The sequence below is a fragment of the Hylobates moloch genome, unplaced genomic scaffold (assembly GCF_009828535.3).
Source record: "Hylobates moloch isolate HMO894 unplaced genomic scaffold, HMol_V3 SCAFFOLD_3, whole genome shotgun sequence".
Lineage (NCBI taxonomy): Eukaryota > Metazoa > Chordata > Mammalia > Primates > Hylobatidae > Hylobates > Hylobates moloch.
This window is the reverse complement of record NW_026652278.1, coordinates 163,431,543-163,449,192: the sequence shown is the minus strand read 5'-3', so window position 1 is coordinate 163,449,192 and position 17,650 is coordinate 163,431,543. Positions and strand designations below refer to the sequence as shown.

The 17,650-nt window shown below is 37.0% G+C and overlaps 1 protein-coding gene across 3 annotated transcripts in view; it reads left to right on the top strand.

Moving 5' to 3' along the window:
* The window catches only part of GLRA3 (glycine receptor alpha 3), a 175,264-nt gene that overhangs the window by 10,941 nt on the left and 146,673 nt on the right, over positions 1-17,650 (top strand). The window contains exons 1-2 of one of the 3 annotated variants that reach the window (XM_058435839.1): positions 6,886-7,021; positions 8,796-8,863. The exons of the other annotated variants lie outside the window; for them this stretch is intronic. Of the exons in view, the coding sequence (XP_058291822.1) occupies positions 7,004-7,021; positions 8,796-8,863 (86 nt within the window). The 5' untranslated portion in view covers positions 6,886-7,003. Of the gene's footprint in view, positions 1-6,885; positions 7,022-8,795; positions 8,864-17,650 lie in introns of those variants that run through there. 3 annotated transcript variants of the gene reach the window in all.

The window sequence follows — 17,650 nt, the reverse complement described above, 5'->3', positions numbered from 1 at the left end:
TTTTTTATGGCTGCATAGTATTCCATGGTGTATATGTGCCACATTTTCTTAATCCAGTCTATCGTTGTTGGACATTTGGGTTGGTTCCAACTCTTTGCTATTGTGAATAGTGCCGCAATAAACATACGTGTGCATGTGTCTTTATAGCAGCATGATTTATACTCCTTTGGGTATATACCCAGTAATGGGATGGCTGGGTCAAATGGTATTTCTAGTTCTAGATCCCTGAGGAATCGCCACACTGACTTCCACAATGGTTGAACTAGTTTACAGTCCCACCAACAGTGTAAAAGTGTTCCTATTTCTCCACATCCTCTCCAGCACCTGTTGTTTCCTGACTTTTTAATGATGCCATTCTAACTGGTGTGAGATGGTATCTCACTGTGGTTTTGATTTGCATTTCTCTGATGGCCAGTGATGATGAGCATTTCTTCATGTGTTTTTTGGCTGCATAAATGTCTTCTTTTGAGAAGTGTCTTTTCATGTCCTTTGCCCACTTTTTGATGGGGTTGTTTGTTTTTTCTTGTAAATTTGTTTGAGTTCATTATAGATTCTGGATATTAGCCCTTTGTCAAATGAGTAGATTGCAATGTTTTCTAAATTAACTGTCCTTGAATTCTATTGCCTCTCCTCATTCACTTGTGTGCCATGTGAAAATAAGAATAAATTTGGAGAAATAAGACTCAGGATTAGATCTTGGTTCTTTCTTTGAAGAACTGAGTGACCTTTCTATAGACTGAGTGATTATATTTAATATGCTACTTTTAAAATGTAAAGTGTAGAGCTGTTCTAGCCAACTACAATTTTTTAAAACTACCATGGTCAAAATCTGATAATCTCTCTTTAGCAGAAAATATATGCTTAGCATTATAGCTATAATTTCCTATTTAATTAAATATTGGTAACCTTGGTCAGGTGCACTGGCTCACGCCTGTAATCCCAGCACTTTGGGAGGCTGAGTTGAGTGCATCATTAGAGGTCAGGTGTTCAAGACCAGCCTGGCCAACATGACGAAACCCCATTTCTACTAAAAATACAAAAATTAGCTGGGTGTTTTGATGCACACCTGTAATCCCAGCTACTAGGGAGGCTGAGGCAAGAGAATTGCTTGAACCAGGAGGCGGATGTTGCAGTGAGCCGAGATCATCACACTGCACTCCAGCCTGGGCAACAGAGCGAGACTCCATCTCAAAAAAGTATATATATTAGTAACCTTAATGCCAGATTATCTATCTTTGTTTCTAAAATTCATTGTATAGTACAAGTGAGGGCTGTTGAATGGCAAGAAAGTAAATAAAGGATGAACAGACCAGACTCTTACTGTTGTTTCAGTACAGATTAGGTTCATTTATGAGTGACAAAAAGTGCACAATAACATTGGTTTAAGAAACATTTTTCTTCCTCTCAAGAGTGAAAGAAAGAAAGGAAAAGAAAAACTATGCAAGAGAACAGCTCAAGGCTGGAATAGGGGGTTGCCAATCCTTCTCTCTTGTTTTGCCACCCTTAACGTGGGATTGCTCCTTTGAGATCGAAGATAGATGCTCTGCTTTCGTTCATTCTGGCTTCTTTTTAGCCATCAGAAAGAAGAGGCTTCTCTTTAAAGACACTTCCAAGATGTTAAAGATTTTGCAGTTTTCCTGGCAGGCTTGTTTGCCTCTGTGGCCAAGTTCTGGCCAAGAAGTTGTAAATAGAAGTGGCATGCTGAACTTCTTGGAAGCATCTCTAAAGGATGTCCAGAGGCTCCAGATGCATTCTGCCTCGTGGAACTCAGACCTTCACTGAAGCAAAAAGGACTGTGACAGGTAGGAAAGGAGAACATGGTCAGATCGTCTCAGAAATATCACTAAGGAAGTAATATGGAAATAGTTGAGGGGTGGATACCCCATTTTACATGATGTGATTATTACACATCACATGCCTGTATCAAAAAAATCTCATGTACACCATAAATATATACATACCTGCTATGTACCTGCAAGAATTAAAATTAAAAATTAAAAAAATAAAGCATGCCAAGAATTTGGGAACACAAAGAAAGAGAGAAATAACATGGATAACTGTGAAGAAAATATGTTGATCAGTGAGGAGGGGCAAAACTGGCTTCAGAGACCATAGTATGTGATCAATGCTATAGCACAATTCAAAAACAGAGAGAAGGAAACACAATCAGAAATGACCAAAAAAAAAAAAAAAAAAAAAAACACTTGTCCATTGATTGGATGTGTGAAAAAGAGAGAGTAATGTAAGATAATCATATTTATTCCTTTAGTAACTTGGAGAATTATAGTGCCATGACAAAAATAGAATATACAAGGAAAGGAACAGTCCTGTGGACAAGTATTGTGAGTTAAGTTCTAGATATATATAGTGAACGGGATGTCTATGAGATATCCATTTAATGAATATACAGGTGGGAGTATAAGAACTGGAAATAGGTGAGATTTGAAGGCTAGAATTCTGGGGCAGGGCTTTCTAATATTTTTTATTGTTGAGAAGCACACTTGGATGTTTCATCCAGTTGGGGTAAATAAACCTGGTGACTCACAGAGATCCCTGACCTGTGGGCTCCGGCTGTGCCAGTCCCCAGCTCACACACTGAAGACTGAGCTATAGAAAATACAGCAAACCTATAACCCACTGGGGCATGAAGATGAGGAGAAGTCCTTCCCCATAATGGACCCAGCTATTCAATGTGTGGACCTTTAACTAGCAGGTAAATCATCAACCTGGAAGCTTATTAGAACTACAAACACTGTCTTCCACCACATACTCACTGAATCAGAATGTGCATTTTATCAAGTGATATGGTTTGGCAGTGTCCCTACCCAAATCTCATCTTGAATTCCCACATGCATTCAGTTTTAAAAGGGAGACAACATGAAAGTTCAGAAAATTTGCAGCCTGATGATGCCATAGAAAAGCAACTCCCATTTTCTGAGGAGAAATTCAAGCTGGCTGCAGAAATTTATATAAGTAATGGGAAGTCAAATGTTAGTCACCAAGATAATGGGGAAAATGTCTCCAGGGCAAGTCAGAGACCTTTGTGGCAGACCCTCCCATCACAGGTCTGGAGGTTTAGGAGGAAAAAATGGTTTTGTGGTCCAGCCCAGGATCCCTTTGCTGTGTGCAACCTAGACACTTGGTGCCCTGCATCCCAAACACTCCAGCCATTACTAAAATGGGCCAAAGTACAGCTCGGGCTGTTGTTTCAGAGGGTGGAAGCCACAGGCCTTGGCAACTTCCATGTGGTGTTGAGCATGTGGGTGCACACAAGTCAAGAATTGTTGTTTGGGAACCTCCACCCAGATTTCAGAGGATGTATGGAAATGCCTGGATGCTGAGGCAGAAGTTTGCTGCAGGTGTGGAGCCCTCATGGAGAACATCTGCTAGGGCAGTGCAGAAGGGAAATGTGAAGTGGGAGCCCCCACACAGAGTTCCTACTGAAGCATCACCTAGTGGAGCTATGAGAAGAGGGCCACCATCTTCCAGACCTCAGAATAGTAGATCCACTGACAGCTTGCACTGAGCACCTGGAAAAGCCAGAGACACTCAATGCCAGCCCATGAAAGCAGCCAGGAGTGGGGCTATACCCACAAAGCCAAAATGTAGAGCTGCTCAAGGCCATGGGAGCCCACCTCTTGCATAAGCATGACCTGGATGTGAGACATGGAGTCAAAGGAGATCATTTTGGAGCTTTGAGATTTGATTGCCCTGCTGCATTTGGACTTGTATGGGGCCTCTAGCCTTTTTGTTTTGTTCAATTTCTTCCATTTGGAATGGCTGTATTTACACAGTGCCTATACCCCCATTGTATCTAGAAAGTAACTAGCTTGCTTTTGATTTTACAGGCTCCTGGGCGGAAGGGACATGCCTTGTTGCTTATTGAGACTTTAGACTGTGGACTTTTGAGCTAATGCTGAAATGAGTTAAGACTTTGGGGGGACTCTTGGGAAGGCATGATTGGTTTTGAAATCCGAGGACATGAGATTTGGATGAGGTTGGGGATGGAATCATATGGTTTGTCTGTGTCCCCACCCAAATCACATCTTGAGTTCCCACATGTTGTGGGAGGGACATGGTGGGAGGTAATTGAATCATGGGGGCAGGTCGTTCCCATGCTGTTCTCATGACAGTGAATAAATCTCATGAGATCTGATGGTTTTAAAAGGGGAATTTCCCTGCACAAGCTCTCTCTCTTTGCCTGCTGCAATCTATGTAAGACATGACTTGCTCCTTTGCCATGATTGTGAGGCCTCCTCAGCCACATGCAACTGTAAGTCTATTTAAACTCTTTCTTTTGTAAATTACCCAGTCTCAGTTATGTCTTTATGATCAGCATGAAAATGAACTAATACATCAAGCTTTCCAAGCTCCACTGGCAGAGTGGCAGAGCAGCCGAAAAAGAGAGAGAAGAATAAGCAGCTGGACATCAGAGAGAAGCAGCTTGACTTCAGAAGGACTGCTTGGACAGTGGAACTTTGGAGAAAATTTCACTCAGGGATGGCCAAACTCCAGGGGAAGACTGCCTTCCCACTTCATCCCCTTTCCAGCTCTGCATCCTGCTGAGAGCCACTTCCACTAATCAATGTAATCCTCCACATTCACCACCCTTCAGTTCATTCATGCAACCTGATTCTTCCTGGATGCCATCAAGAACTCAGGTACTAAGAGGGCAAGTGCAAAAGGCTGTCACCCTGACCCCCTATTGAGCTGTTAAACACTTAAGCCATCCATGGACAGCAAAGCTAAAAGAGCACACTGTAATACATGCTCTCCGGAGCTCTGGGGGTCATGGATACTCCCCTTGATGCTGCTGCAGAGCCACACAGAGTTCTACTCCTGCCAGCGCCCAGAAGCCTCTGTCCTGATTCCTGCAGCATCTCACCTGCGTGCTCCCCATCCCATGAGGGTTTGAGAGCTGTGAGCTGAGTAAATGAGCTAAGCCCTTTGTGAGTCCCACCAAGGCATCTGTTTCAGAAGATGTGAGCTTGTTTATATTCTGGAGAAAAGACATCAACGGATTTGGAAATACTTAGAAAGAGACAAGAGGGATACAGAAGAGATAGGGCAAAGTCACTAAATAAAGATGACAAAGAAGAGTTTTAATAGCAATAGTTGAAGGATAGATTTTAAATCAGAAAAGGGCTAAGTCTTTGGAACTAAATAGAAAGAGGTTAGAATAGAGGCAGAATATATTAGGCTATAGATTTGGAGGTTGTAATTTCATAATTCAGCATAATTCATCAGTTGAATGCACAATTATATCTTTGAAGTGGGAAGTCTCAAGTATGATAAAGATGAACAATGAAACAGACCAGTGTAGGCTGATGCAACTGGTTACGAGGCAACACAGAATAGAGCCAAGTCTGTGTTATTTCTGGTACTGTGGTGTGGCCACGCTGTAGTTTTCATAGAGGATTCAGTCCAGCCTCATTGCAGCAGACATTTCTATTGCTCTGAAGAGGAAGTGAATGAAGCCAAGGAATGATCTTTATTTATTAAGGCTGCACTAATTTTGGTGGCAAAGTCAGAGATATGACCCACATCACCTAATTAAAATTCCCTGTTTATTTTTCCAAAGGAGCACTGTATTAGACTTTTCTAGAGAAAAAATAATCATCTCATCACTCTGTAAAAGGTAAAATATGACTCATTTAATTAGAATTATAGGACAATCTTTAATCTTGATTTCATTGGAACATATGAGACTGAAACAAATTCAGACATTTGACTCTTTAAAAATTCTATATATGAGCACGAAGGTTGGCAGTGTTGGCTTATATTTGTCACTTACATTTCTGAACCATTTTCTTTACATGTTGAAAATAGCTAGCCTTTTTGTACAAAGCACAGTCTCTAGGGGTTTTTTTATGCCTGATTAAAGGAACGTGTGTGCTGTTATTGCCACAGGAAAAAACTTCTATAATTTAGAGGCTGTCTGAACCCTTTTGTTTCCTGGGAAACTGTTAATGTTTTGCCTATAATAGTTTAGGCATATGGATAGAAGAAAGGTAGGAAAAAATGATGGAGGAAGGGTGAGAAAAGGAGAGAAGGTGAGAGAGTGGGTAACCTAGAATATTAGCTTTCAGTATAAACTGAGTATTAGTCTTAAGAATAATGTTAACATCAGTGATGGCATCTTACTAACCTTTTCTCTCTCTTACTTTAAAAAAATATATAATTCTGTAAAAACCTTGAGGTATAGCGTAATATTCAGTAGAGTGAAATTGAATGACACCATTCCCAGTGCTATATTTACCTGTCCTTACCACTTTTAATTATAGACTCTTTTTTTCTGCTTTATTGTTTAATTTTCTCCTTTGTTCTATGCCATTTTCTCTCTCCATAAAGGAATGTCAGGCAGAGGTAGGGCTTCTTGCACCACAGGAATAAAAAGGGGTGTTGAATATACTTAAGATAGAACGCCTTCCATTTAAAGGGGATATTAACATAAACATCTGTAGTTATACAAGCATGAATATCTACCATAATCTGAATGAGTCCCTACTCTGCTGGTTCAACACTATTTATAAAAATAAATTTAGAATGACTTCACTGCAATATCTGTGTACATCTGTTTTTAACTCTGGAGACTCTAGAGATTGGTGCTTCAAAATATCATGCTTTTATGTCCTGAATCTTACTGATTTGAAGATTTATAAAAATGCATTTCATTAGTACTATTGCTGTATCTTTTCCTTTGTAAATCTATAACTTAAAATATCCCAAGTAAAATGGTAATTTCTATCAGTATTGCTTATTTCTGATTGGTGAAATAACTTTTTCCCAGTATTTTTGCAGCATTTTTCTGATAATACACATAGATTAAAATAAAATGTATATAGTGTTTTTATTTTAAACATGCTTTGTGCTTATTTTAAAGTTCTAGGAAGTGTTTTACCGAATAAGATTTAGAAGATAATCTCAATTCTTGATCAACTTTTTCCACGTTGATTTTATGTAATCATTTTGAAATTATGACTAGAAAAATATACCTGAAATCATGCTCAGTGACCTTTTGGTAAGTTAAACTGCTCGAGGTATATTTAGAATATAAGGAAGAAAATGTTCTTGAATTGAATTTCTAATGATCCACCCTTTATCAAACTGAGTTCTAGAAGGACTCTAGAAATTATAGCAAAGCAACATAGTTGTGTTATTTGTTTTTCTAATTCACCATCAAATGGGTCATATGACACGATCACTGCCCTTAGCCCTGAAGTTTCCAGGCTAGTAAAGAGGATTACGACTTGTAAGTATTACATATCAACATTGAAAACCAGTGAATGAGAACCATATTTGTGACATAACCTATGGCCTATAAGAATCCAGTGGAGGAGGGATCATTTCTGGCTCAGCTAAGCCAAGAAAGGCAATGTGGAGGACATGACATTTAAGCAAGAGAATTGGTAAAATTCCCTTTGGCAAAAATGCACACTCAAATTCACAGAGATCAGGCCACATCCTGGATTTTGAATAATTACTCTTGTGACTCTGGGGGTGCCCTGACATTTTTCTGACTAAAGAAACAGTAACATCTGCTATTCCAAGAAAATTTTACCTTCCAAATTTTGATTTTATTGGTAACCGAATGTTTTTATTAAGTTTGTTATCCAACAGCACACTCTAGGCTAGAGTCAGAGCAAATTGCCTGTTTATTTTTCATTTGAAAGAAAAAAAAACAGAGGTGGGGAAGTACCTTGTGCATGCTGTCTGTTGTGTGTGTCTGTGTCTGTGTGAGTGCGTGCATCTGTGTGTGTGTGTGTGTGTGTTATGTGTGTGGTGAATGAACACAACTAGAATAAAACGGTTTCAAAAAACAAACTGTGAAGACTAATTGTCTAGAATCAGGCTTAGGGAGGAAGTCTTTTTGAATATGAAAAGAATGAGAGAGAAAAGAAAGACTATCCCTTCTCAGAAGGAAGCTAGGAGCAACAATACCTATGAGAAACATTTTATAGCTTCAGATTTATTTTAAGAAATCAACTGCTATTTCACAGATTTGACAAAGGAAAGGTAATATTGACAAACTGTTTCCCTGAAATGCTGCTATAGGGATTTAGAATGTAACTGGCATTTTTTTTTTAAAGCTTGTGTATGAAGCTGCTACTGTGGTAATTGATATATAACCACAAACTTGCATTTATAATTTTAACTCTAATCATTATAGCCATTTAATTAAAATGGATTTCAAAGTCTTTATGTGGATTTGATTTCACTTACAATTACTTAGTTAATACATAATTATGTCTTCAATATAAAAATCCAAATATTTTGGATAAATGAAATTTTCCCTTGGTTGCCAACACTGTCTTAGTTCCCTTCTTGGAGATAATGACTGAAATCATTTAATATGTTTCTTTGCAGATTATATTTTATATATTTCTACAAGTATATGTGACCACAAATAAATAAACTTGTATATAATATATATATGTTTAAGAAAAATGTTATAATTAGGGGATTAATACTACGTATCCATTCCATGTGTTTCCTTTACTTTCAAGGGGAGAGAGTTGCCTTGAGAATTTGTTCTTGCCGCTCCCCACGGCTAATCCATTCTGCCACAGAATAGAGAAGTGAATATTCTATTTGGGGGGTTTCTAGTTCAGCCTCTTTTGTTTCCTTTCCTCTCACTTCTGATTGTCCTTTGCTCCATTCTTCTCTAACTGCTCCTTTCTTCCAAAATAGCATGTAATTTACTAATTTCTCATATTTCTGGTTTATAATGTTCCATTCTGCTACAATGTAAACTCCATGAGACCAAAGATTCTGTTCCATTTTATTCACTGCAGAATCCAGAGTCCTCAGACAGTGCTCGACACATTGTATATTTTGAAAACCTATTTGAAGATGAAAATGAGTAAGTGTGGGTACTAAATAAATTAGCCTTTTCTTTAAGGCTTTTTATCTTGTCTTATTTATAAAATTCTCTTCTATAAAAGTCTTAATTTCTTCTGTATCTCTAATCCTTTACTTTGAATTATTTTTTAAAGGAAAATTTGCATATGGATTAAAAAATCAAATGGTGAGGATAGCGCTCTAATGCTGTTTATAGCATTCTTTAGTCCTACCTCCCTTATACTGCGTTATGCTTCCTAAAAGCAATCATTTTTATTTTATTTTTAAATTAATTAATTAATTTTGAGACAGAGTGTCACTCTGTCACCCAGGCTGGAGTACAGTGGCACAATCTTGGCTCATTGCAACCTCTGCCTCCTGGGTTCAAACGATTCTCTTACCTCAGCCTCCCAAGTAGCTGGGATTAGAGGCATGTGCCACCACACCTGGCTCATTTTTGTATTTTTAGTAGAGATGGGGCTTTGCCATGTTGTCCAGGCTGGTCTCAAACTCCCGACCTTCAGTGATCCACCTGCCTTGGCTTCCCAAAGTGCTGAGATTACAGGTGTGAGTCACAGCACCCAGCTGAGCAATCATTTTCAATGTTCACGTTTTTCTTACTATTATGACTACAGCCATTTGTTGCTTAACAGCAGGGAAACGTTTTGAGAAATACATCGTTAGGCGATACAGTTATTGTATGAACATCATAGAGTGTATTTGCACAAACCTAGATGGAATAGCCTACTGCACACGGAGGCTATGTGGTATAGCCTATGGCTCCTAGGCTGCAAACTTGTACAGCATGTACAGTATTAAATACTGTAGGCAACTGTAACACAATTGTATACATATGTCTAAACATATCTAAACAGAAATGATACAGTAAAACTACATTTGCTAAAGATAAAAACAAATGATTCGCCTGTATAGAGCACTTACTATGAATGGCGCTTGCAGTACTGAGTCAGTGAGTGAGTGGTGAGTGAACCTGAAGGCCTAGGACATTAGTGTACACTAGTGTAGAATTTTTAAACACTGTATCCTTAGGCTACACTAAATTAAAAAAATATTTTCTTTCTTCAATAATGAATCATCCTTAGCTTACAGTAACTCTTACTTTATAAATTTTTAATTTTTTTTAACTTTTTGACTCTTTTGTAACAATGCTTAGCTTAAAGGACATTTTACAGCTTATAAAATATTTTGTTTATATCTTTATTCTATAAGTTTTTGTCTATGTTTAAATTTTTTTCACATTTAAATTTTTTTTTGCTAAAAACTAAGACACAAGCACACACATTAGCCTGTGCCTACACAGAATCAGGATTATCGCTATCACCATCTTCCACCTCCACATCTTGTCCCATGGAAAGTCTTCAGGGCGATAACATGTGTGGAGCCATTATCTCCTACAATAACAATGCCTTCTTCTGGAATACCTCCTGAAGGACCTGCCTAAGGATGTTTTACAGCTAACTTTGAAAAATCTAACTAGAAGTCATGCAGTCTAAAATAAAGATTAAAATTATAGTAGGGTAAATATATAAAGCAGTAACATTTCTTATCATTATCCAAGTATTATGTACTATACATAATTGTATGTGGTATACTTTTATATGACTGGCGATGCTGTAGGTTCGTTTATACCAGCATCACAACAAGCACATGAGTAATCTATTGCCCTATGATGTTACCATGGGTATGACATCACTAGGCAATAGGAATTTTTCAGCTTCATTATAATCCTCTGGGATCACAATTCTGCATGCAGTCTGACATTGGCCAAAATGTCGTTACGTGGTGCATGACTGTATATCCATACATCTGAATAATACCCTTATATTATTTTTGGTTCACCTTTTGTTTTTCCTTAATTCCATACTTGTTTTCTTCTGGCTTTAAGTGTTTTTTCAAATATTTATTTTCTTCCTCCCACTCTCAATCCTATGACGTCCTCTTTGCAATACATTCCATACTTCACTGCACTCCACAGCACAGCGGCCATCTAGAGTTCTCTCTTCTTCTGATCAAAACTACATCTGTGTTTTTCTAAGACCTTCTGCACGGATTTCATTTGAGGAAATCACATCACTACTTTTCTAAGTTGGATCAGCTCCTAGGATCCTTGGTCTATTTCTTGTCTGTTTCCTATTTTCTCAAAGATTTTTCCAGGAGAGCATTTATACAGGTAGAGTATTTGATTCCATGTATTATGGCTGCTTAGTTACTTCTGATGCATAGATTGGCTGGAAAACTGGATTGAAAATACTGAATGAAAATAATGCTCACCCAGAATTTTCAAAGGCTTTATCTTTTTATCTTGTAGCCTCCATAAATGAAAATTTAAAGGCGGTCTCATTGTTTTGTGTTTTACTTTTTCTTTCAAAATATTCATTCAGGAAATCTTTCAGAATCTTCTCTTCATAGTGTTTGGCAGTTTTACGAAAACAGATCTAGACAATTCTCTATTTAAGCTCAACCTCCTTTGATCTCAAATAGGCTCATTTAACTTTGACAATACCTGTTTTTATCATGTCCGAAAATTTTCTGGATAGATACATACAAATCTCTTTATAGATTATTTCTTTCTTTTTCATCTCCCAGAAACTTCTAAAACTTGTAGGAATTTCTCGTTTGCTGTTATCTCCTTCCTGTTGTCTTTGAAAGTGAATCTGTGTTCAGTCATTTAGTAGTCTTTTAATGAACACTGCAAGGGAAAGAAAATAGAAATGTGCTTACTCTTGAACTATTTTTGAATATTTTATTTAAAAATTTACATATATTTAGAGATTTAATTTATCTGTAACTTATTTTCATGGTATAAGAGACCAAGTTTATGTTATTATTTTCCAGTAGATTGATTATTGCTACAACACCGTGAGTTTGAAGTAGTTGTTCTCTGTATCTTCATTTGTCTGCTTCACACTCAGCTCAGTAAAGACTTTCTAAGTCTATTCAAGCATCCTATTCAAGATAGACTGTCTTCTATTTCATCATACTGGCTATTTTCTTCTGAGAACGTAGAGCAGTCTCTAACTGTCTTGATTACGTATATGTTTATTTTGTTTATTTTCTGTTTCTTCCAACATAAAATACATTCCTTGGTTACAGAGACTTTATTGGTATTTCATCTATTGCATGTAGAGTCTTCCATAACTTTATTTTACCACATATATACAACTAAATGAATATAAGAATATGTGTTTTGTATGTATATGGGTATCTATAGAAATATATACAGATACATATACAGTCGTCCCTTTGTATTCACAAGGGATTGATTCCGGGACTCCCGAGGATACCAAAATTCACTGATGTTCAAATCCCTTATATAAAATAAAGTCGTATTTCCATATAATCTACCCATATCTTCTCATATACCTTAAATAATCTCTAGATTACTGATAATATCTAACACAAGGTAAATGCCATTTAAATAGGTGTTATACTCTATTGTTTAGGAAATAACAACAAGGAAATAAAGCCTTTACATATTCAGTACAGACACAACCATCCTCTTTTTCTGAATATTTTCAGTGTCTGGTTTTTTGAATCCACAGATGCAGAACTTGACACAGATACAGAGGGCTAACTTTTATGTATATGAAATACAATATGGGGGAACAAATATTCTGCTTTGTCTTATCTTAACAATCTGCACGTTTTCTGCTTCTATAAGAATGTTGAAAAAATTTTGTTGTTTGGTTTCCTCTTAGATTTTCAAAACTTGCTTTTTTAGTTGTTTTGGGGAATTAAACCTTGTTTTTTTGAAAGGCTTACGCATGCAGCTATTAGTATAATGAGATGTGTGTGTAAAGCTGAAGATTTAAGTTTATAATTTTAAGCTTAATTATTTAAATGCTAATTAACAGTATTGAACATCCCAAATTTAAAAAGGTGATTTATCAAAAATGTTTACATGGAATAAGAACAGGAGTTATAAGCTTCAGGAAAAGTCTTTGCTATACCTTTCACCTGATCTTTTCAAGGAAGACCTCTTTTCTCTGAGAGGAAATTGAAGTAATATCCAGACAAAGGCTCCACATGATCCTGTCCCAAAGAGACAGTGATACCCTAAATAAAATCAAGGGAGATTTTATTGCTCTCTGGAATTACACAAAAGTTTGAAGAGTTGAAGAATCACCGCCTTTGTCAGATAGCATCATTGAAACATTTCCTCATTTAAACTATCCTCTTGAAGACCCGACTTCTATAATATCCATAAAAATAATAAATGTTATGGTTTATTGAAAATTTACTGAGTTCCATATCAACCTGTTTTATTATTATGCAGAAACTTCTTGGTAAAAAATACTTTTTATTACCCTGATATTTAAGTGGCTTAAAACAACAATAAATACCTATTAGCCTCAAAGTTTCTGTGAGTCAGGAATTCAGGAGCTGCTTAAGTAGGTGTCCTAGCTCCGAATCTTTCATGAGGTTTATATCAAGATGTCAGTCAAGTCAGAGGAAGGCTTGACTGGGATAGAGAAGCTGATTCCAAGATGGCTCAGTGAAATGGGCAGGAAGTTGATGAAGCCTACTGGTAGAAGCCCTTGGTTTCTCCCTTGTAGCTTCTTGAGTGTTCTCACAACATGATGATTAGCTTCCCAGAGTGAGTGATCCAAAAGAGTGCAAGATGGAAGTTGCAATGCATTTTATGACCTAACCACAAAATTCATGCACAATCAAGTCACTTTACCCAGACAAATTTCAAGAGGAGGGAAATTGAACAGCACTCTTTGAAGAGAGGAGTGCAAAAAAATGTCAGAAACAATTTTAAAGCCACCACACTCATCCTAACACAGGAGCTAGAAAGAAATTATTTAGGCAAATAGAGAGGGTAAAGGAGTCCTCAGCACGGCTTCCCTTTTAGCAAAAAGCAGCTCCCAAATCATTTCTTTTTTAACAAAGAGCAGCCTGAAAAATCGAACTGCAAACATAGATAAGCAAGCTGGAAGCTTGCACAGGGGAATGCCGACAGCTGTGCCAATAGAAAAGCTTATCTGGAAGCCAGGTATGTTCAACACGGAGGCTCCATCTTCACTTTTCTTTGTCACTACATGTACAATAAAGAACCAGGCAACATGGCACCAGCCAAGTAGAGAAGCCATCTGCATAATAAAGATTAGGGTGGGGTGGCCACCTTCTTCACACCCTATGCAAATGGCACACCTGGTCTGACCAATCTTTCATGCCCTATGTAAATCAAACACCACCCCATCAAGCTCATTTATAAAACCTTCTGAATTTCACTGTAGAAGCAGTAACACATTTTCTCCAGGACCACGCGTTCTTTGCAGAGAGCTATTCTCTTTCTTTCGCCTATTAAATTTCCACTCTTAACATCACTGTGGTGTATCCATGTCCTAGTTTTTCTGTGGCCATGGGACAACAAACCGTGGGTGTTATCCCAGATGAATGACACTACTTCAATCCTGAGGACATTCTTCTCCTTCACATCCAGTACCAAACCACCACCGAATTCTGTGGATTTTATTAATTATATATCTCTTAGGTTGTTCCACTCTTCTCCACCCCTACTGCTATTAAAATTACCAAGACTACCCTCAACTCTCTTCCTAACCACTAGAATTTTCTCTTAATGGGGCTATGAAGATACATGTCCATAATATGATCTGTAAGGCACTACATGATCAGGTACTTGTAGGGCTCTCCAGCCTCATTTGTTATTAGGTTGATGCTCTCTTTCTCTCTTCCAGCCATGCTGATATTCTTCTAGTCTCTTGTATTTTCTATACTCTTTCCCACCACAGGTTCTAGGAAACTTTCTCTTTTTACCTGTCTGTTTAACATTTTCCTGCCTGAAACTCTGGAGCACTATTTCAGAAGTCCTTCATCCTATAAATTTTCACTGAGTTTTACATAAACTGATATATTTCTTTTGAATTATTCAATATCTTGCTTAGAATACCAAAACCAAAACCAAACTATTAAATACAAAACAATATAAACCCCAGACTACTTTCAATATCCAGTCAGTGGTTGGGCTATAAAAAACCAAATGTCGTGAATGAGAAATTATTTAAGGAAAACTAGTAGACAAGTCTGTCAGTCAAGGCCCCTACAACTACACGTTTGCAAAGTGATTTTGAACCTCTCTTGCTAAAGCAATTTCAACCAGGAGTTGAATTCATGAACTGGGATGAATCAATCAGATTCTTAATTTTATGGTGCTCTGTCTTTGCTGAAGTTTGTCTGTTTTTTCTACATTTGAGTCTCATAAGATACTACTATCACCATTCAAGGCTCTTTTACATAAACTAGGTTGAGTGGATTTCTCTTCATTTCAATTAAAAATATCCCTGACCAAAAGAGTCACGGTATCCAATGAAAGAGCCAAATTTCAGCATAAGATCTTGGCAGTTTTCTAAACATATGTGTATGTCACATCATCTGTTTTACTAAACTTATCTGTGAAAAATGTGTACTGGTAAAATATCTGGCTTGCTCAAGGCCAAACAACTAGTTAATGACAGAAAAGAATAAAATACAAGCTTCCTGGCTATCCATCTGGAGCCTCATCCATTGTATCATGATACCTTCCATTTTATTATCTTGAGCATGGCACAATAGGAGCTATTAAGTCTTCTCTAAGTAATTTTCAATGTATTCTGAAGCACTTAATTAGTTTCCTTTAAAATAAATAAGTCATTAAGAAGCTACAAATCAGTGAGTTAATTAGCTGCATTATGGTCTTTTAGCTCTTTCAGTTAAAATAAGCTGATGCCAAATCTATAAAGAAATAAACTATTACCCACGAGAAGAGACAGTTTTTAGGAAGTTATAACAATTACCATGAATTTCAAGTTTAGCATTTTCAAAGCTTAGTCAAAATGAATGAGTGCATGATGAAAATAAATCTTACAGATAAAACCAACGAATTGTATAAAGATTAGATTTGAGAAATCTCAAATAATTACACTAATTTTTGTCATATATTTCACTATTGAATGGAGTCCTCCTTCTTCACCCCATCCCCACCATAACCCATGTTAACTCTTCACGCTCAAATATGCTATGTTCATGTACAAATGATATATAATTTATCGGTGGCAACTGGCAAGCACTGAATATAGATACCCCTAATAAGCACTAATTTATGTAAGTCCTGAATGTAACACTACTGCAATATCAAGCCTGGTTAAAAAGATACCAACAGCATTTCAATTCACAACTTTGGTTTCATCTTTAAATGACAATTTTCAGACTATGGTTTTGATGACTCAGGTTTCTCTTTTAGATTTCTACATCTTGATTTTTATCTACTTCTAAATCTTTGTTCTATAATCCCATTACCAAACGCCAGGGGTTCAGTTTAGGTCCCATTGCTCACCTCACAGAAAGCCAATCACTGAGACAATGAGTATTGCCAGGAAAGAAAGTCTTTATTTGGGTGATGTTAGCCAGGAGACAGGAGATTAGTTTCAACTCCTCCACAGTTGACTAAAATTGGAGGTCTATATAATAGGGAAGGAATGTAACTATGCACAAAAAAAAAAAAAACAAACAAGAATTAGGGAGGGGTAAAGAAGAGGAGTTGATCAACAGAAAGCATGTAGTCAGTTGGACAATCATGATAGAGGAAGATTTTGTTGTCTCATTATCTGGATGTAGTGATCTGGTACATTTCAGTTCCTTGATACTATCTGGGAGAACTGATGGCAGGTTTTCTGAGAAAGGAACGCAGATGAGACAAATGTGAGTTTCAAGTTTTAAGACCAGGAGGAACAATTTCTATGCTTATTCAAAAAAATGTAAACATCAGCTCTATGGGAGAATTGGGCCAATTTCAATATTTTTTTTTTATTATTCATCAGCATCACTCCTAACTTGGGCACAAGGATGAGAAATGAGAAGGGTAGACTTTCTCTAGTGTCTAACATGTACTCAAAGCATGACTACTGGTTGGTTTGGAGGATCAAATTCTGAGGCTTGACTTCTTCCTCATTATATTCAGTTAATTCATTTCAAAAATATTTATTGAGTTACTCTAGATACTTTGGATTACTTTTAGGGCTATTTAAACAAATGAAACAGTGACAATTTTTGCTTAAATAGTAGACCCTACAAAGGAGGCAGATAGACATATATCAATCCTGTAAAAATTGACAGTTACAATTGCACAAGTGCTACCAAGGAAAGACAGACTTGAGACACATTTTAGCAGTATTTTCTAAACTCGGAGAGAATACTTAAGGCTTCCTAGGGAAATTATGCTTAAATCTGGATCATAATGACAAGTAAGAGTTAATGAGATGAATAGAGGACCAATGAGCACTTTAGGCAAAGGTAATCACTAGTAGTAAGTTGGAATAGACCAGTCAAAGAGAACATGGTAAGGTGTGGTTGAATTGTGGATAAAATTAGATGGTAAGGCCAACAGGATGGATATGATACGTAAAAGTTAAAAGTGGAGTCAGTAATTAGCAAAGATTTTCATCTTGAGAATTGGAAGAATAGAGTTGCTATTAACCAAGTTTGAAAGGAATGCAGAAAGAGCAAACTTGTGTGGAAATGACAAGAGTTTGATTTGGATGTAATGTCAGATATCCAAGTGGAGATGATAAGTAGGCAGTTGGACCCAGTAGTTTGTAGTGCAGGGGAATTCATAGCTCGAGATATAAACTGAAATTTCTCAATGTACTCTATACTATGTCTGAAACTATTAGACTGGATAATATCACCAAGGGATGTGTCATTAGAGAAAAAAAGTCTCAATATGAATTAATTGGATTTAGCTCTGCGGAGGATATTAGGATCTTGACAAGAGCATTTTATTGAT